This window comes from Carassius auratus, chromosome 44 (assembly GCF_003368295.1).
Source record: "Carassius auratus strain Wakin chromosome 44, ASM336829v1, whole genome shotgun sequence".
Classification (NCBI taxonomy): Eukaryota; Metazoa; Chordata; class Actinopteri; order Cypriniformes; family Cyprinidae; genus Carassius; species Carassius auratus.
In genome coordinates this window covers 12,574,304-12,595,331 of record NC_039286.1, presented here as the reverse complement: position 1 = coordinate 12,595,331, position 21,028 = coordinate 12,574,304, and the positions used below count along the sequence as shown (strand labels likewise).

Genomic DNA, 21,028 nt, shown 5'->3' with positions numbered 1-21,028 from the left:
ATAAATTAAACTAATTGATAAGAATATATTAATATTGGAATAATACTAGTGTACTGTTTATATATATATATATATATATATATATATATATATATATATATATATATATATATATATATATATATATAATAAAATAATAATAATCATAATAATTTAAATTACAATATTTATATGAGCGGCTGCTTGATTTCTCTGCTTTCAAAAATTAAAACTATAGAGGAAGTGGAAATACTGAAGTGGAAATTCTCTTTTTTGCCAAAAGATTTCAACAAAACAATTTTAAAGACAAATGTAAAAACATGGTCACATTGCCAACTTCAGGTTATCAGGCTGGAAAATACAGAAATCTGTATAAATATATAAGGTCCACATTTATACTGCATTAATAAACATTATATATGCATTATACCTTGAGAAATGCTGATGGCTAAGATGTTGGTTCACTAAATAAATGAATAAACAAGCTTCACTGTATCTCAACATATAGGTGTGCATTTATATTCTGATGCATTATTTGTGTGTTTGTGTGCTAGTGGTGTTACCTGATAATGATTGTGCTGACCGGAGTGTTGTGGACTTGGGAAATAGCCATCACTGGATCGAGGACTCGGGTAACCCGGTCTACTGGGCTGTGGAGAGAAAACCAAAAACACTGATTGAAACAAACTAAACACGTACACATACACTCCATCCAGACCTGATCAGGGCCAGAGGTCTTTCCAAACACATGGTCTGATACACAAAACAGCTGTTTCCCATCCTTCACATCTGATGTGGATGGAGATCTGACCTTAGGAGGCGCTTCGTCTGAGTTCCCAGCGTCCCAGGACACGGTGACCTGTCTCCTCATCTCCATACGGAAACGCTCCTCCTGCTGGGCCTTCTCCTCGTCCAGGATAGTGCTGCAGAGACAGACACAGCCAGAATGAGTCCATGCCATGTGCATCTGACAAACACATGTCTGGGCTTCTGATTTTCTTTTTTTGTTTTTGTTTTTTGAAGCTAGAACTAAAAGAAAAAGAAAAGCAAATGATGCACATTAGGTGTGTAATTAATGCTTTACATGTGTATCACAAGCCATTTAAGTCTATTTCTTTTCTTTATCAATGGCACACAGACCTAGTAAAAATGCAACTGTATAGCCAACATTTAAAATGCTGAAATGCACCATTAAATTGTTAAAAAACAGCCTTGCATCTTGCAAAAAAAAAAAAAAAAAAAAAAAAAATTATATATATATATATATATATATATATATATATATATATATATATATATTTTTTTTTTTTTTTTTTTTTTTTGCTAGATGCAGGGCTGTTTATTAACAATTTAATGGTGCATTTCAGCATTTAAAAATAATTGTTTTGCAAAAATAATTGCTAATATTACCTCATTGATGATGCGGAGTTATCAAAAAAATGTTCCAGCAAATACAGTTTTTCATAAAATAAGATCAATTTAAATATATGTATCAGCTATAAGGCACTTATCGAAAAATAAAGAAAATCACTCGAGTGTCAAAAGTTCAAAATATGTAGCATTCAAAATATGTGATTTAACTTATTATCAGCAATAGAAGTGGTAAAATATGTTCATATACTCCATTTAATGTTCATTGTCAAGGAATTTGTCTTGGTGTCAGGAGCTTCCAGGACAGACATAATTCAAATATAAGAATATAAAGTGAAATAAAACACAAAAAAATAAGAGAACAGACAATAAATAAAAATATGGTAATACAATAAATAGTTAAAACTCAATAGGCAGAACTGTGAATGTGCATACGTGCTATTTTCAGATAAAAAATGTTTTTTACAGATGTTGAGTCCTGAGAGTTCATGTCTTGTTCAGATTGAATGTGTCCTGAAGGGAAAAGCTGTTCTTGTGTGACATGCTACAGTAAAAAACAAAACACTATTTTTTGAGTTAACAGCACAAAACTAGTAAGAAACCCGTTTTGGATTTTGTTCAGCAAATATGAAGCAGGGCAGTGAAGGATAAAAGGTTCAAAGAAAAGAGTTGGTGTCATCCCTGAAGCTAAACGGAGACCTCTAGTGTCAGAAGCAGAGCACTGAGATGCTGTTTACTGACCTGAGCTGTGTCTTGAGCTCGGTGAAGCGCGGCCGTTTGCTGGGGTCGTACGCCCAGCATTTGGTCATCAGGCTGTAGAGGGTCGGAGGGCAGTTCAGGGGCATCGCTAACCTCTCGCCGTTCTCTATCCGCCCGATCACGTCATTATTCTTCACACCCTGGAAGGGCTTGATGCCGAACATGAGGATCTCCCACATACACACACCTGAGAGAGAGGAGAAACCTGCCTCAGTGACCACAGATACACACAGGACTTCAGTGCTGCGCTGGGTCTTTGAGAAATCGAAAGGTTACTCAATAAAAAAATACAATAAATAATTTATTACAGAACAATATATGAAATATAGGTTATATTATATAAAAAAAAAAAAAGTCTATTCTCATTGTAAATAACGGAAAAAAAATTCAGGTGTAAAAAGTATATTATAATATTCCAATAATAAAATAAGATATTTTATATATAAATATTAAAATGTTTATATTTATAAAGACTTATTTTATTTTATTTGTAATATTTGTAATCAACCTTCGTTATTTAAGCCTGAGGAAGGTAGCCTGATCAAAACGTTGCAAAAATAAATAAATAAATAATAATAATAATAATAATAATAATAATAATAATATTTTATATATATATATATATATATATATATATATATATATATATATATATATATATATAGTTGATTGCAGGATTTATATGTGAACATATTTCTTTATTGTGCATTTATAGAATTAGTTGTTTAATTTTTGTTTGAATTTATTTGTTATTGTTTTATTGTCTATTTTGTTTCTTTTATTTTATTTTTATTTAACTTCAGGCAAAGGAACTATGAAAACCAGCATTTGGGTTAATTTAGACTAAACTAATTAAAACTGAAATAGTATTAAATCACAGAAAGATGGCGTTGATGGTGGTGTATGTTGATGGTTTCACACTGTAAGAATCCCGTAACATGAAACATTCATCCTCCAGTTTCTCAGAGTAGAAAAGGTTATGCACTCACCAAACATCCAGACGTCGCTGGCCGAGGTAAACCGACGGAAGTTTATGGATTCAGGAGCCATCCATTTGATCGGCAGTTTCCCTTTAGAAGCTGGAAAACACACACCGCTGTTCACACACTATCACCAAACCAAACACACCTTCACTATCCAGCAGAGGACGCCAGGGCTAACATTTCTGAATTCATTACAACATTTCCCAGCAGCTTTAATCAGCCTCTAAAATCCAAGAAGTGCTATAATGAGACTCGCACATGCATATGAATTAAATGATGTTGTATTTTAGTGGATTGCTTGTTAAACAGCAAACAGAAGTGCAGTGTGATATACCTTTATAATAGGAACTGTCCTCCATGTATCTGGAAAGACCGAAATCACCAAGTTTCACACAATCCATGGAAGACACCAACACGTTCCTGGCAGCGATGTCCCTGCGCAAAGCACACATTCACCTCAGAAAACAGATGAAAGCTTGATTTGAGCTTGTGGAGATCTCCAAACTTCAGTCACCTGTGCACGAAGCGTTTGACCTCCAGGTACGCCAGCGCTGTGCTCAGCTGGTAGGAGAACAGAATCAGCGCCGACAGATCGAGGTTGTACTTCCTTATTTGCAAGAATGACCTCAGCTAAAAAGGAATCAAACAGTTCTCAATGGAGATTTTTCAGATGATTTTATAGTGAGTATAACATAAAAAGCACTCAATTAAATATTTTATTGCCTTGATATCATTTGAAAGCTTAAAAAAGTCAAAAATTCATTCTGTGAAAAGCATTTTGAAACCAGGACATTGCTTTACCGTGGAAATCGTACTTAAATAACTTAAGTGGGCGGTGTCAAGTGTCATATTACAAAACGTATTACGGTATTTTAAAATCAAAACTTTTTATAATCTTGACAAAATAGACATCATTGGAAAGGTCTGATATTAAAATATTTTGTGATACTGACAGAGAAATGTAGACATTTCTGACAGAAAAATGATTAAATAATAAATCTCAATGGAGTCTGGGTGTCACCCGGTGGCTGTTTGTGGTATAACACCCCAAACTAAATCTCACAGGAATCTCAATTTTTGTAAGATCAACTTCAAATTTGGAGCATAACTTATTTAGGCAAAAGGCTTAACTTTATAGTAGTCTTAGAGTAAAACTGTTTTGAAAACAAACATTAAACTTTATTTTTTACAGTAAATTTTGACCTATTATTTTTTGAACCTTTTTTAGATGGTTCCATTTTTACAATAATATGCAGTTTTTTTTTTTGTTTTTTTTTTAAAGAGTCCAACCTTAGGTCTGTATTCAAAAGAATAATAACAATTTAATTTCGGATAGTGCACTTTCACGTCTATGTTGAAAAAAAAAGGGTGGGGGGGTGACAGCTATGGGGTTAAAACACAGTCTGACCTCTCCAAGCGTGCACAGCTCCATGATGATCCAGACGGGATTTTCAGTGATTATTCCAATCAACTTCACAATGTGTGGATGGTCAAACTGCCGCATTGTCACTGTCAAACGTAAAATCACACAAGCTGAACACAATATTCTCACTTCACCACACTTTTGCAAAATACGTCTGGTGTTGTGGGATTCTGACTTCTCTGTAAATGTGTGTTAATGTGGTAGTAGAGACTTCCTCATATTCAACTTAAAAATAAATAAATAAAATAAAAATGTTTAATGTAATCGGGCTATCAGGAATCAGATGAAACAAGGGAAACTTCCCACAGCAGATTTGCATGAGCTCAGACGGATTCTGTGGTGATGTACTGTAGGTCACTAGTGTGTACTCTTGATACTCACGAGCTTCCTGCAGAAACTTCTCACGCACGCTGTCTGAAGTGCAGTTCTTACACGTCTTGATGGCCACTGATAATGATGGATTCTCCTGTCAGGTAGAGCAAACATGCTTCACGTCAAACACACGCAACTCAAAAACTATGTGAATCAATCCAGGAAGACGACAAATTAAAAGTACATAGTAGCAAATCAGTATGTCTACAAATAGAGACGTTTTAGTTGGTTTGAGCAGCTTAGTAAAGAGCAGTAGGGAATCGGTCATAAAAACATATGGAACATCTTGAAAAGTTATTATACATATTATAACACTTATTAAAACATTTTGTATATCATAAATACAGTTTATAACCTGCTTATCTGTAACATAATAGCATAAAACATATATACAAATCTAAACGACAACAACATTTAATTGCTAAAATGAATTAAAATAGACTTATTTGGAAGAAAAAAAGATTTAGCCTGAATTAAGACCTCACTCAGCAGTAAACTTAGATATTATATAAACATATGTATTATAAAAAAATGGATATTCCATATAAAATGTATTCCATAAATGTAAGAAAAATATTTATTCTTTGCTATATAAAATACACACACACACATAATTTTAATAAATGTAACAAAAATATTTGCTTGATTAATAGAGAGCTAGTTTGGGACCAAATGTTAGAATGTATTAACAAATAATCAATATTATATAAACTTCTATATTACCGGTATATACAATTATTATTATAATTATTTTCTAAGAATATTTTCCATAAATGTAAGAAAAATATTTGCTGGATCAATAGAGAACTAATTTAGGACCCAATGTTTAAAATGACCAAAAGTATAAAAAAATTTGTTACATAAAATTATATAAAATATGTATTTTAAATTATACTTCTTAATCTCAACATCTTGATTATTTTCCCCAAAACTTTTAGAATAAGGTTTTAAGGTTGAGCTTAATGAATGCAGTCAGATCTAATCTAACTACTGTATGCTAAATAATACTTTTGTAACATGGGATTCTGATATGAATTGATTTTTTTTTTACAAAAAATGAAAAGGGCCACCAGCTGGCACACTTTATTCGTGACGAATAAACAGTCTTTGTTTCATTCATATGTCTGTGGACTGTGTGGATGATGAATCTGTTGTTTACCGGACTGATGTAAACCCCTTGGTGGACATCACCAAACTGACCCTCGCCGATACACCGTCCCAACTCGATTCTGTCCCGCTGGATCTCATAGTCCTGAGCTACAGTTACAAAACACAAGAAGCCAACCGTCACACACCTGAAGCTCAGCAAACAGAGGAATCCACAAACTACAAACTAAACATCACATAAGTTCAGAAGAGCCGCATGCTGCACGCGAGATCAACAAACGTTTGCTGAACGCAGAGCTCAGCCATTTATCTTATCGCTTGATAGTCGCCAGATGCAAGTTTAGAGAACAGACGAGCTCAGTCAGGGTGGACGCCATATTTAATTGGACATGAATGAAGACGATGCACAGAAGGACAGTCACTAGATGATGAAAAACTGGCTATGAGAAACCTAAAAAACTGAGAGGAACAAACTGCACACATATGCCAGAAACATTTTCATTTGTCATAATAAATATGAAGTCCACTCTGACTTATGTACATAACCTGTACTGACATAAGTCTTCAATAAAGTCCTAAATGTTCTGTAAAATCACGATACAGCAAACTAAAAAACGTAAAATAATAAATGCACAATTAATTTGTAAATGTTTATTTATTTATTTGATTTAATGCTGAATATCAACGTAAAAAACTTTTAAAACCTCAAAAAAAAAAAATGCAAACAAACAGATTATTTGGAAAATATAAATGAGCAAAACAAAAATAATAATATATTGTTTGGCTACATATCAGTGACTTCTGCAGGTTTTCAGTTATACAAAGTATTTAACATCAATGAGATATTATTAATAATGATATTACAAATTGGTATAAAATAAATGATACGCAATAATAATACAAAGTTGCTTGATAATAATATAATGCCTTAAAGATGCTGTGTGACACACAATACTTTTTTATTGATCTCATAGCTTCTGTACGTTAGATCGTAGCACTAACAATGTCAAGTCAAGGGTTCGATTCCCATGAAATGCATAAAAATGACTTTATGAAACCTGCATTAGTCTGTGATATGAGGACGAACCTGCTTCTAACACAAGCACACAGCAAAACTGAGACAGAGACAGAGAAACAGAAAAGAAAGAGAGAAACACACAAACAGAGGGATGGCGTTACCTGCGTCTAATCCATAGCATTCGGCTGGTTGTTAAAGAGAAAAGTCAGAGATTGGGCTTTTAGATCAGAATTAAAGCTCAGGATGAGAGGGAGAGAAACAGAGGGATGAGATGTGGAGAGCTGCACACACTTATCAATGACAGACATGTCAAACAATCCCCACAGAGCTGCTAGAAAACCTCTGCATTCAGCAGATTATTAAAATGCCCTGTACAATGAGCAATAAATTATAACAACTATCTCAGCGACCTGAAACTGCTGTTAACAAAATGACAAAAATCGAATCCTGATTTGAAAAGCATTTAAAAGCATAAAAGACAAAAAAAGCCCTTTTCAGTTAATTTACATATAAAGAAAGCAACTAAGAAATGATGAAAAAAAGCAATTTAATAGGAAATCAAGTTTATTTTTGTACCCAACTTGCAGATATCTTTTTTTTATTTTAATCACAAACATCACTGAATATTGATACATTTCTCCAAAACATAACTTATTTGATGTCATTTTGCATCTCATTTAAATGTATCTTTATTTAAGAATGTTTAGATATTTGTACTGAAAATAAAACAAGACCAAAAAAATTATAAAGAAAGTCACTTTTTGCAGTAAAGGAGCAAAAGAGCAATACAAATAGTATATATATGACTCATGCAGTACATTTATGGTCATCTGACGGCAGATGGTAGCGTTATGTGATCACAAAAAAAGTTAATGTAAATGTTTGGCTTTAGAAGACTTTTAATTAAGTGCATGACTTTTTTTGGTTCTTTATCAGAATGTTACATTTGAATGCTTTCTGAACATTCTAAAAGTAGCCACATTTAACGAATGCCCAACCAAAACGTTTCAGTAAAAAAGTTCCATGAGCAATGCATGAAAACTGCTTTTGTGCTATTGTTTTGAGAACATTATTAAAGACCAGATAACTTAAACAACATTTGTTCGTAACATTTGTTCAGAACCTTGCCAGAATGTTCTAAGAGCATTTTCTGTTAGCTGGGAAACCATCTGATTTCATTGAACGGAAAAGAGCAGCAGGAACATTCTGCTAAACATCTGCTTTTGTGCTGCACGTTAGAAAAGCATGCAGGTCAAGGAATGACACGATGGGGAGTAAATGATGATTTTTTTTGTCTTATAACACACACATTGAGTCGGACTGTGTTCAGAATCCTGTGATTGTTTGTAAAGTCACACACTCGTGAATGTTAGAGAGCAGTCGCTGACTCACACACACTCACTACATCAGGACACATCACAGACTTCCAGTGCGTTTATATAAAGCTAATTCACATTCAAATCCAAACCATGAAAGAAAATGGCCATTTTTACAGATGATTAATACTTTATGGATCCTTGAAACAAATATGTCAGATTGAGTACAATCCAAACACGTGCATGCATGCTTTAAAATATATATATACATATATATACTGTATATATCCCTTTGCATCTGAATTATGCCCAAATATGACCTGCTTTAATTTATAGCTTTAATTTATAGCTTCTAAAGCACAACACAAACTGAGTTTCCAGAGAGAATATTCTGGAATGTCAGAGCTGGATACTTTAAATTTCATTTGCCGCCACATCAACAAACCAAACGAGCCAGACAGGAAAAAAAAAGGTCAGGATTTGGCTCGGAAAACCGAACGGATTTGGACAGAAACATCTGGATCCCGGAAGACAGCAGTTAGACACACTTACACGCACGAGTGAGGGTACTTACTGGAGGGCATGGTGTAGGTGTCCTCCTCATCTATGATCTCTGCGTAGTCGTCTGTTTCTGCAGGGAGACAGAAGCGGCAGCGGTCAGTCTCTCACACACACCGGCCAAAACAACGCCCACTCGGTCACTGCACCACCCCAAACACGCAGAGCCTTCCACTACACAAACTAGAGCCAGACAACCAGCCAACACACACACACACACTCAAGTGCACTTCTCTTTTTTAAACTCTCTGAACTCCATCTGAGTGTCTGTCTGACCGGCCAATCAGAGAGCAGCTCTGTGGTCAAGCTTGAGAAAGACGAGAGGAAGGAAGTGACTCTTTCGTCTTCATGCAAAACAGATTAAGTCCAGCATTTCATTTTTTTTTTTTTTTTGGGAGAGGTCAATCGATTTTCTAAATAAGTGCATCTTTAAAGTGCTCTGAGAGGAATTCAGGGAGCAAAAGAGAATTCAAGTGCACTTAAAGTGAAGAAGACTCATATTTACAACTAAACTACAATCTACGCAAGATTGACTAGATTCCAGTAACTTCCCAAATGCACACAGAGCAGAGAGTTAGTCTGAGGAAAGAAATGAAGATTGCAAGTCAGACATTACCATCTCCACTTAGGTCTTCTGCAGGTCCATGCAAAGAACGGAGAGGAGAAGAGAGGAGGGGAGAAAGGTTAATTCATCAGCAGACATGAAAACACACATTTGTCGTGAATTTGAGGTGGTTAACTGGTGTGTGTGAGCAGCTCCTGCAGTAAAAGTGTTTTGTTCATGCTGTTCTGGGAGTCATTAGTGTGGGTTATATTGAGTTAGACGTGCAGCAGGAATGTGTGGGATGAGATTCAATTGGGACGTGGACACACATCTGCCTGGATTCTTCATTCTCTTACTGATTCGCATGGAAAAATCTCTGATCTTATTTGGAGGCAGGTTTATATATCTAATGTAATAAGCAAAAAAAAGTAATTTAAATTGCATGAGTCTCACAAAAAGTGTCAAAAGTATTTAATCACTAAATCAATAGAAAGAAAAATTTGCATAAAGAAAACTGGCTGTACTATAATGTAAAATATTCTTTATATATTTGATTTTAATATATATTGTTATAATACACAATTTTAATATTACATATTCAAATATTATTTTAAACAAAAAAAAACGATAAAATGCCATTTTTAATACATTCAAATAATAATAATATTATATAAATGTTATATACAAGATATTTTTCTTAAATATATACATGCATGTTTATACAACAATTAACATGCATATACAACAATTAAAAACAATTTATTAATAAATTGTAAAGCAAATTAAGAAAATCCTAAAATAGTTTTTGTTTATGCAAAATACAATTTCTCATAAATCGATGTTGACCGATATATCGGCTGATATTTGCCATTTTTTAAATATATATATTATAAAAATGGGCAAATATCATCCGATATATCGTTTATTATTATTATTATTATTATTATTATTAATTTAATAAAATCATATCTGCTTTATTTCGGCTATCTGCCCCCTGCTTTCCAAGATATCGGCTTTCAAAAAACACATATCGGTCGACAACTACTCATAAATATATATATTTTTAATTGCAGTGATGAGAAGTTGCTAGGAATTTGTTTATATTGTCATAAATAATTTCATAAATCAAATTAAGCAAATCAAACAAAAAAACTTTTTGTTAGTGCAAATATAATATCATTTGCAGATGTTTAATTGAATTAAAAAATGTAAAATGCAAAAATAAGCAAAACAATATTATATAAATTATATATAAATATAAATATCACTCATTTTACAAATATTTATTTTTTTACAAAATCATAAAAGGAATGTGATTTGATTGTCAAGGGGGTAAAAAAATTTACATAATTCAAAATTACATCTACACATCCAGCTCGACGAAAATAAATGAGACTGATTTGCTGAGCACTGTGAATCTATGGGAAACAGAACATGTGTTTAGGGTGGAGAGCAGGTGAGGGTTAGTGTTGAACCACACACACACACACACACACACACACACACAGGAACAGCATGTACCCTTAGGAGGAGAATCATGGGAACAGAGGACAAACGGAAGGAGAAAGCGTCGAGCTTTAGCAGCTTTGGTGGGCGTCTGAACCACTGAGTCTTCAGTGAAGAACGACAGATGGAGAGAGAAAGAGAGTGAAGCAAAGCAAGAGAATATGGCAGGAGGAATGGAGACGCAATAAACATATTTATCTTCCAGATCCGTGACAAAACATTTCAGCGATCTTTCACTATCAGCTCAATTCACAACAACACTGATCCTCTGACGGCATCTGCAGTTTGCGTTATTTTAGCACTTGACTCACTTAAAGAATTATGCAAATCGGATGCAAATCAGTACAAACACATCTTGAGATGAGTGCAATACCATCAAAAATGAAGCATCTTTGCATTGAGAAGAATGAAAATGACTCCATTTAAATATGCACAGTCTTCAGAAAGGGTTTTAGATTATAGCTTATGCTGAAAGTCTCCAGTGTAAACAGCTTTTAAACAGAAGACACATTCATGAGCATCAAACATCTGAAATACATCTAAATGTGTGCAGATGTCGCAGAAACCAGCCCAACATCTTGAAGAAATCAAATAGACAAATTTTAGAGACTTTGTGAAATCGCATTCGCAATGCATTTGAATGTAATATTTTAGAGTGAGACCAATTTTATTTATAAGGATCTATATGATTGGATTGTAAAGGGTTAAGCTTTAATATCACTAGCAGTGTTACTCTATTGGTCATACTCTGGACTGAAAAAAACCTTGAACACTAAGTATTAAACTTCAAATGTAAATCATGCAACATGTTGCTGCTGTAACTTTCATAAGTGAGCTGACAATGGAAATGATGAAATTCATTCAGACTTCTGCTGAACAAAGGTCTTGGCATCAGAGTTTGATGTAAACTGCTTTGCAGAGCTGACAGATCCTCAATAAACCTGATGTCAGACGTGTCTCACCTGAAACTGAGATGGCACGAACTCCTGCCCGGATCCCCTCCAGACGTTTCTCATTGTTAGCAAGTCTGTGGAGAAATGATTTCATTAACAAATAAAAAAATTATGTTTTCATGCACACAAGAGAAATGTATCCACTGACTCTTGTGAACATGAGCACTTTTGAATGCCAGTGTTTTTTTGGTTCAAGGTGCAAATATGCATGCTATTGCTAACTTCATAATCAAAATGATACTAAAATGTTTTATGTATATATATATATATATATACTAAAATGACTGCTAAAATAATTGCTGCTCAAACCACCTCAAAATCAATCTCCTGTCTGACGTCAATTTATTAAACAGGTCATGAACACCAGTGAAGTGAATTTAAGACTTACTTTGGAATGGATGGAAGAGCTCTTTCCCCCTCTGTAGGACAGAAAAACACACAGCACCAGCTCATGAATCAAACAGAAGAACAAACCCAGAACTGCATTTTATTCTTTACTACAAGTGGACTTATTTTCAATATACATGTCTTTCTATTTAAGTCTAGCTGAGGTAAACAGCTGTGCTGCTTCGTGCTGAGATTCTCCACTCAATGTGTCCCATTCAAGTTATTTCCGCAGTTTCACTGCCTCTGTGCTCCGAACATCCCACAATGCAGCAGTGTGAGGCAGACGTACCTTTCTGAGGCCTGACGATGAAGGACTGGCTGACGGCGTTGAGCAGGCGACAGTATCCATCGATGAGGTCGGCCATGTTCTCAGCGATGGCGAAGGACGGCGTGCTGATCGTGAGAGGCTACGAGAAAGAAACCAGACTCACAATGAGCCATTATCAGCAACAGCAGCCTCATCATGACCTCAGAATACAACACAGAGCAGCTGCACTGAACAAAAACACGCCCACAACTGAAGAAGACACACTCACTAATGTCCTCAAACATACCCCCAACTGAAGACACACCCACGAATGTCCTTAAACGTCTCCAACTGAAGACACACCCACAAATGTCCTTAAACGCCTTCAACTGCAGACACACCCACAAATGCCCTTAAACGCCTACAACTGAAGACACACCCACAAATGTCCTTAAACGCCTACAACTGAAGACACACCCACAAATGCCCTAAAACGCCTACAACTGAAGACACACCCACAAATGCCCTTAAACAAGCCTACAACTGAAGACACACCCACAAATGCCCTTAAACGCCTACAACTGCAGACACACCCACAAATGTCCTTAAACGCCTTCAACTGCAGACACACCCACAAATGCCCTTAAACGCCTACAACTGAAGACACACCCACAAATGCCCTTAAACAAGCCTACAAATGAAGACACACCCACAAATGCCCTTAAACGCCTACAACTGACGACTCACCCACAAATGTCCTTAAACGCCTACAACTGAAGACACACCCACAAATGCCCTAAAACGCCTACAACTGAAGACACACCCACAAATGCCCTTAAACAAGCCTACAACTGAAGACACACCCACAAATGCCCTTAAACGCCTACAACTGACGACACACCCACAAATGTCCTTAAACGCCTACAATTGAAGACACACCCACAAATGTCCTTAAACGCCTACAATTGAAGACACACCCACAAATGCCCTTAAACGCCTTCAACTGCAGACACACCCACAAATGCCCTTAAACGCCTACAACTGAAGACACACCCACAAATGCCCTTAAACAAGCCTACAAATGAAGACACACCCACAAATGCCCTTAAACGCCTACAACTGACGACACACCCACAAATGTCCTTAAACGCCTACAACTGCAGACACACCCACAAATGCCCTTAAACAAGCCTACAACTGAAGACACACCCACAAATGCCCTTAAACGCCTACAACTGAAGACACACCCACAAATGCCCTTAAACGCCTACAACTGAAGACACACCCACAAATGCCCTTAAACGCCTACAACTGAAGACACACCCACAAATGTCCTTAAACAAGCCTACAACTGAAGACACACCCACGAATGTCCTTAAACGCCTACAACTGAAGACACACCCACGAATGTCCTTAAACGCCTACAATTGAAGACACACCCACAAATGCCCTTAAACGCCTACAACTGAAGACACACCCACAAATGCCCTTAAACGTCTCCAACTGAAGACACACCCACAAATGTCCTTAAACAAGCCTACAACTGAAGACACACCCACGAATGTCCTTAAACGCCTACAATTGAAAACACACCCACAAATGCCCTTAAACGCCTACAACTGAAGACACACCCACAAATGCCCTTAAACGCCTACAACTGAAGACACACCCACAAATGTCCTTAAACAAGCCTACAACTGACGACACACCCACAAATGTCCTTAAACGCCTACAATTGAAGACACACCCACAAATGTCCTTAAACGCCTACAATTGAAGACACACCCACAAATGCCCTTAAACGCCTACAACTGAAGACACACCCACAAATGCCCTTAAACAAGCCTACAAATGAAGACACACCCACAAATGCCCTTAAACGCCTACAACTGACGACACACCCACAAATGTCCTTAAACGCCTACAACTGCAGACACACCCACAAATGCCCTTAAACAAGCCTACAACTGAAGACACACCCACAAATGCCCTTAAACGCCTACAACTGAAGACACACCCACAAATGCCCTTAAACGCCTACAACTGAAGACACACCCACAAATGCCCTTAAACGCCTACAACTGAAGACACACCCACAAATGTCCTTAAACAAGCCTACAACTGAAGACACACCCACGAATGTCCTTAAACGCCTACAACTGAAGACACACCCACGAATGTCCTTAAACACCTACAATTGAAGACACACCCACAAATGCCCTTAAACGCCTACAACTGAAGACACACCCACAAATGCCCTTAAACGTCTCCAACTGAAGACACACCCACAAATGTCCTTAAACAAGCCTACAACTGAAGACACACCCACGAATGTCCTTAAACGCCTACAATTGAAAACACACCCACAAATGCCCTTAAACGCCTACAACTGAAGACACACCCACAAATGTCCTTAAACAAGCCTACAACTGAAGACACACCCACAAATGTCCTTAAACGCCTACAACTGCAGACACACCCACAAATGCCCTTAAACAAGCCTACAACTGAAGACACACCCACAAATGCCCTTAAACGCCTACAACTGAAGACACACCCACAAATGCCCTTAAACGCCTACAACTGAAGACACACCCACAAATGTCCTTAAACAAGCCTACAACTAAAGAGACACCCACGAATGTCCTTAAACGCCTACAACTGAAGACACACCCACGAATGTCCTTAAACGCCTACAATTGAAAACACACCCACAAATGCCCTTAAACGCCTACAACTGAAGACACACCCACAAATGCCCTTAAACGCCTACAACTGAAGACACACCCACAAATGTCCTTAAACAAGCCTACAACTGAAGACACACCCACGAATGTCCTTAAACGTCTCCAACTGAAGACACACCCACAAATGTCCTTAAACGCCTACAACTGAAGACACACCCACAAATGTCCTTAAACGCCTACAACTGAAGACACACCCACAAATGCCCTTAAACGGCTACAACTGCAGACACACCCACAAATGCCCTTAAACAAGCCTACAAATGAAGACACACCCACAAATGCCCTTAAACGCCTACAATTGAAGACACACCCACAAATGTCCTTAAACGCCTACAACGTCCACACCTGAATAAGACACAAACAAATGTATTTAAACACACCTACAGCTGAATAAGACACACCCACAAATGCCCTTAAACACGCCCACAACACTGCTTCCTTTGACTCCAGCTGTCATTATACTGTCTAGATTAAATGTGATGAGATAAAATAATAATAAACACACAAGACTTGGTTATATTTTGTTGTGTAATTTTGTTATGTGCTTTGTTATTTTATTAGTTTTTGTACTTCTTTTTATCTTTCATTTATTTTAATTTCTGCTTTAGTAATTTTAGTACTTAATTTCTTTTTTATACCCAGTTCAGTTGACAAAGCAACATTTCTTTTTTTTTTATATCTATATTTTTTATTTTAATTTTAATGTTATTGCCAAGTTGATTAGTTTGGTAATTTCTATTAGTAGTTATAATATCACTTTATAATAAATAATACAATTTATTATTCCATTTATTCATAAAATTAAAATTTTTTCAACTTCAACTTTTTTTTTTTTCAGTTTCTAAATTTTTTTTTTAATCTAGTATTTATATTGTGTTTTATTTCACCTACATTTCAAATGACCAAAAACATTTTAGTTTCAGTGAGTTATAACAGCAATAGTTTAAGTCTAACGAATCCACCACATCGTCTAAATCCGGGTTAAAATGGCACCTAAAAGACAGACAATCAAGAAAGAAAAAAAAAAAAAAGACTGACAAAGTACAGACAAAGACGCCAAAACCCAAAATAACAGTGATGGACTGAAATTATATCGCCGTCAGCGCAGGGTTGAGCTGGATTTGCACCCTCCTGAGTCACACATCTTGAACTAAACACTAGATCCTACAATCACAACATCATCTGCATTTCATTAACTTCTGAGCTGAAACTCAAGCGTTTTTTTATTTTTTTTTCAGAGAAGCACGGCTGATCATGATCTTTAAACTGCAGTGTGATGTACCTCTGGGGCTCCTGCCACGTCCAGCTGTAAGACGCCCTTCCTCTCCTTCTCCTCCACGCAGGAGTAATGGATGCTCTGCACCTGGGTGAAGTTGGCCAGATGTGTCGGCTGGAAGAAAACAGAGACCCATTAATCATCCATCACACCACAGAGAGACTAATGGCACAGATAAGCTTTAAAACTAAGACATTTCTCCTTCAAACTTCAAAAATCAGCCAATCAGCAAACAAGAACTCTTTTAGTTTAGTTTCAGTTAGGATTTTGGACCAATGAGATTTCACTGTGGGCGGAGCTACTCATAAATAGAACCAAGCAACTGAACAAAACCACTGGGATTAAGGTGATGTCCGGTGATGTCAGCATGTGTTACCGTGGATCCCTTGTCTGTCAGGTAACTGATTCCCTCCTCTGGACCGATAGCGAGATCCACTTGTATGACCCAACTCGACTGAGACGGACAGAGAGAGAGGATTTAAGATACAAGAGCATTTAAAAACACTCAATTAAGAGTTTAGCATAAAACAATAAATCGTTGCATGGTCAAAAGATGCTTTTTTTTTAAAAAAAAGGCTCTCTAATTTGAACTAGAAATATTGCTTTTATTATAACACCAAAATGAAAATATGCCAAACAAACCATGATATAATATATAATGTATACTATAGCTTGAATTCATGAGAAGTCTCTTCCGCTCACTATTAAAAATATAATAAAAACATTACAATTTTTAAATATTATTACAATTTCAAATAACTATTTTCTATTCGAATTTATGTTAAACTGTAATTTATCTCTGTGATGCGCAGCTGTATTTTCAGCATCATTCCTCCAGTCTTCAGTGTCACATGATCTTCAGAAATCAGTCTGATATGATGCTTTACTGCTCAAGGAACATTTCTGATTATAATCAAATGCTGAAAACAGTCGTGCTGCTTCATATTATTATGGTAAACGTGACTGATTTAATTTTTCAGGAATCTTTGAACAGCATTTATTTGAAATAGAATTATTTTTAATGTCACTTTTGATAGATTTAATGCATCACTGCTGAATGAAACTATTTATTTCCTTCAAAGGGAAATCTTACTGAACATTTGAATAGTAACATAGTATGCAGTATTAATGACCAGTAAATCATATTCTTGGTCATGTGATCCTTCACTCTGAACCCTAAGTGTCAGTAAACATACTTGACCACCAGGGGGCAGTAAAGTCCAGTGACTCCCCACAGCAGCGGTGACCCAACTTACCCCCAGAGCACATCGGAAGCACTCTTTGTCGAATCTGTAGACGGGTGCCAGGATCTCAAAGAACTTCATTATGCTCTGCTCGTCGTTCAGGTTGGCGAACTGTTTAAACGTCTGTTGGATCTGTTTCCTCAGCGTTTTGGCCTGAAACACAGAGAGAAAGCCAGCGTTACACTTCACACACTGATTACAAACACCAGCAGAGAGGGTTTTAAGTCAAGACAAATCCAGTTTATTTGTACAGCGCTTTTCACCAAACATAAAACTGAAACCATTTCAGAAAATGTCACTTCAAATAGATTAAACATAAACTTATTTTATTTCAGTCAATTGCTAAGAAAACGTTTCTCGTTTTTATTTAACGATATACAAATATACATATGCATATATATATATATATATATATATAAATAAAAACTAATATAGCATCTCAGTGCTACTAAAATTACACTGTTCCAAAGCAGCTTTACAGAAAATCATGATGTTAATGTTTATAATATCTTACTATCTTCATGCCTTAAAGTCGCATTTAGCAGATTAGATGTTAGAGATTCGTGAATTATAAATACACTGGATTTTTTCATGTTCTGGAGAATGAGCAATAGTAACAGTGATGGTTTTCTAAGCAAACACAATAAATGCTTTATGCTAAAGTAAAATCATAACAGGGAGCGTTGATAACAATGAGGAAATGTTCTCTTATTACACGTAAAATCACTGACAGTGCAAAAATTAATTATTAAACCTAGTTGATCATTAATAATATTAATACTAAAGACGTACATCAGACAAAAGCTGATTTAAAATTAAAAGAAAATGATTAAAAATAGAATAATAAAAGAAAGAAAGAACAACATCAATAAAGAAAAAACAATTATATATTTATAAATATATAAATTATGGTATACCCTATCATCATTTATGTCTCTTGACTGCATGACACTAAAACATCTGAATATTAATTTCTCTCATCTATTATGTATTCTGGTTTCTCCTAATTTGTCTTAAATGATTATTGTTGTCATTTTATGCCATAATGTCATTTCAAAACCATTAAACATGAAGACGTTTAGATGAAAATCAATGAATCGTGAAATGGAGGCTGCCGAGCTAAAATGTTTTTTAAAATTACCATATCGTAAAAATATGACTTGTGCACTATAATCTTTATAAGTCTTCAGATATTATATGGTAGTTTTGATCCTCTTAAGCAGCAAATTAGCATATTATTCTGATCTCTGTAGATCATGTGACACTGTAGACTGGAGGAATGGTGCTGAAAATACAGCAGTGCGTCACAGAAATAAATTACATTTTAATATATATTAACATAGAAAATATTTATTTTAAATAGTAATAATATTTCACAATTTTACTGTATTTTTAATCAAATAAATATCCTTGTATAGTAAACAGCAGCTCATCAAGAAGTTTCCTTTTTTTGCTCCAGCTAAAGACACGACAGAAAGATGAGTAAATAATGACGGGATATTTAATGTTTTGGCTGAACTGTCCCTTTAATAAACCCCTTATGCTGTGAAAACAAACTTTATAGTTATTAAAAGGATGAGATGTGAGCTGGATGTGGTCAGTGACAGATGACTGAACCTGGTTTCTCTTCTAACACTGATGCTGGAAACTCTAGAAGAGCACAGATTAATGTTAGATTGGGCTCTCGAACAACATCACGGCCGATGGGGATAGAGTGCGAGTCGGGGGAGGATGGGCCGATTTAACGCCTCTGTCCCGCCCACGTGCACACGCTTGTTTACGGGTGACCCTCAGGGTCAGAGGACAACCCCTCTGTTTTACTGAGCATCTGTCTGCAGGGGTCTGAGTCCGGGAACACACTGACACCATCAGCTTACAAGATAAGAATAACTACAATTCTATACTTTTATATATTATATACTTTAAATTATAGAATCATACTAAAGTAAAAATTAATACAAATGAATAGAAATAAAATGTAAATAATAAAAACTAACAAAAAAGACAAATGCACATAACAAAATTAAGATTTTTTTTTACAATTAAAATAAAAAGTATGCTGATAAATATTTATAAATAATTTTAAAACTAATGAAAATGACAAAAGAAAATAAAGTTACAAAAATGTCAAATTAAAAAGAAAACAGTATAAACAAAATTAAAAAGTGAAATATTAATAAAAAATGCCAAAAGCACATAAATAAAAAATTAAAAGAAAATATACAAAAAATGCAATATTAATTAATACCAATAAACAAAAAAACTAACTATAATAGCAAAAGCACATAGTATAAAAATAAGTAAAATTACAATGAAAATAGAAAAAAAGAAAAATAATGTAAAAATGCAAATAAATGTTTATAAATAACTGAAAAACCACAAAAGCAAATAACAAAATTACAAAAGCTTTAAAATTAAAAAGGTAATTAATACTTATAAAAAAAGTGCATATAACCAATGACAAAATTTTTTACTAAAAATTTAACAATCTATATATATATATATATATATATATATATATATATATATATATATATATATATATATATAATAAAAATGTAAAATACAAACAAAACACTGGTCAATATTATAACTGTTCATTTGTACATTTATATGTGTGTATGTATGTTGTATATATATATATATATATATCTATATCTATATCTATATATATATCTATATATATATATATATATCTATATATATATATATATATATATATATATATATAGATATATGCAAAGATGAAACTCAATTATATAACAGTATATATTAACATGCATCAACTTGATTTCATGCCGACTTAACAACCTAACAGCTTAAGTAAGAAACACACTGCACGCAAATTCTTGAAAATGCAAAGATTTAATAACCGATGTATTTGCAATAGAGTGCTTCCGCTCACCTTAACCGATTCCAACAGACTTTTGGGGAAGAACCGTCTAAGTCCAACGTCCTTCCTGCAAAACAGAGGAAATCTGAGCACAGATGCAATGATGTCATCGCAAACTCAGAGGCGGCCGAGAAAATGTATTTTAATTTAGACATCTCACAGAGAAGGAGCCCATCTGGTGAACTGATCTCAGAGTACAAATCTATAAACGCATGACGAAGCTCTTGGACGAGCTGTGGACATGTGGACTCAATGAATCAACTTTTCCAAACATGTGTAAAACATTACTAGAACAATGAAAACGGCGTGTCATCTTCTGCTGCGTACATGCTTTAAACACATCAC

The 21,028-nt window shown here is 35.1% G+C and overlaps 1 protein-coding gene across 10 annotated transcripts in view; it reads right to left on the bottom strand.

The window, feature by feature from the left end:
* ptk2aa (protein tyrosine kinase 2aa) overlaps positions 1 to 21,028 on the bottom strand; it is a 57,303-nt gene that overhangs the window by 13,237 nt on the left and 23,038 nt on the right. For 2 of the 10 annotated variants that reach the window (XM_026232462.1, XM_026232463.1), the window contains exons 7-26: positions 20,696 to 20,750; positions 17,803 to 17,943; positions 16,923 to 17,000; positions 16,553 to 16,660; positions 12,566 to 12,683; positions 12,278 to 12,308; positions 11,899 to 11,963; positions 10,952 to 11,041; positions 9,503 to 9,520; positions 8,903 to 8,959; positions 7,174 to 7,197; positions 6,047 to 6,144; positions 4,897 to 4,981; positions 4,501 to 4,601; positions 3,607 to 3,722; positions 3,427 to 3,527; positions 3,099 to 3,188; positions 2,092 to 2,296; positions 791 to 902; positions 543 to 629 (exon numbers count right to left, since the gene is read on the bottom strand). In XM_026232462.1, coding sequence (XP_026088247.1) covers positions 543 to 629; positions 791 to 902; positions 2,092 to 2,296; positions 3,099 to 3,188; positions 3,427 to 3,527; positions 3,607 to 3,722; positions 4,501 to 4,601; positions 4,897 to 4,981; positions 6,047 to 6,144; positions 7,174 to 7,197; positions 8,903 to 8,959; positions 9,503 to 9,520; positions 10,952 to 11,041; positions 11,899 to 11,963; positions 12,278 to 12,308; positions 12,566 to 12,683; positions 16,553 to 16,660; positions 16,923 to 17,000; positions 17,803 to 17,943; positions 20,696 to 20,750 — 1,780 coding nt within the window. The remainder of the gene's footprint in view (positions 1 to 542; positions 630 to 790; positions 903 to 2,091; positions 2,297 to 3,098; positions 3,189 to 3,426; positions 3,528 to 3,606; positions 3,723 to 4,500; positions 4,602 to 4,896; positions 4,982 to 6,046; positions 6,145 to 7,173; positions 7,198 to 8,902; positions 8,960 to 9,502; positions 9,521 to 10,951; positions 11,042 to 11,898; positions 11,964 to 12,277; positions 12,309 to 12,565; positions 12,684 to 16,552; positions 16,661 to 16,922; positions 17,001 to 17,802; positions 17,944 to 20,695; positions 20,751 to 21,028) is intronic. The other 8 variants (XM_026232464.1, XM_026232465.1, XM_026232468.1 and 5 more) reach the window with 5 other exon arrangements.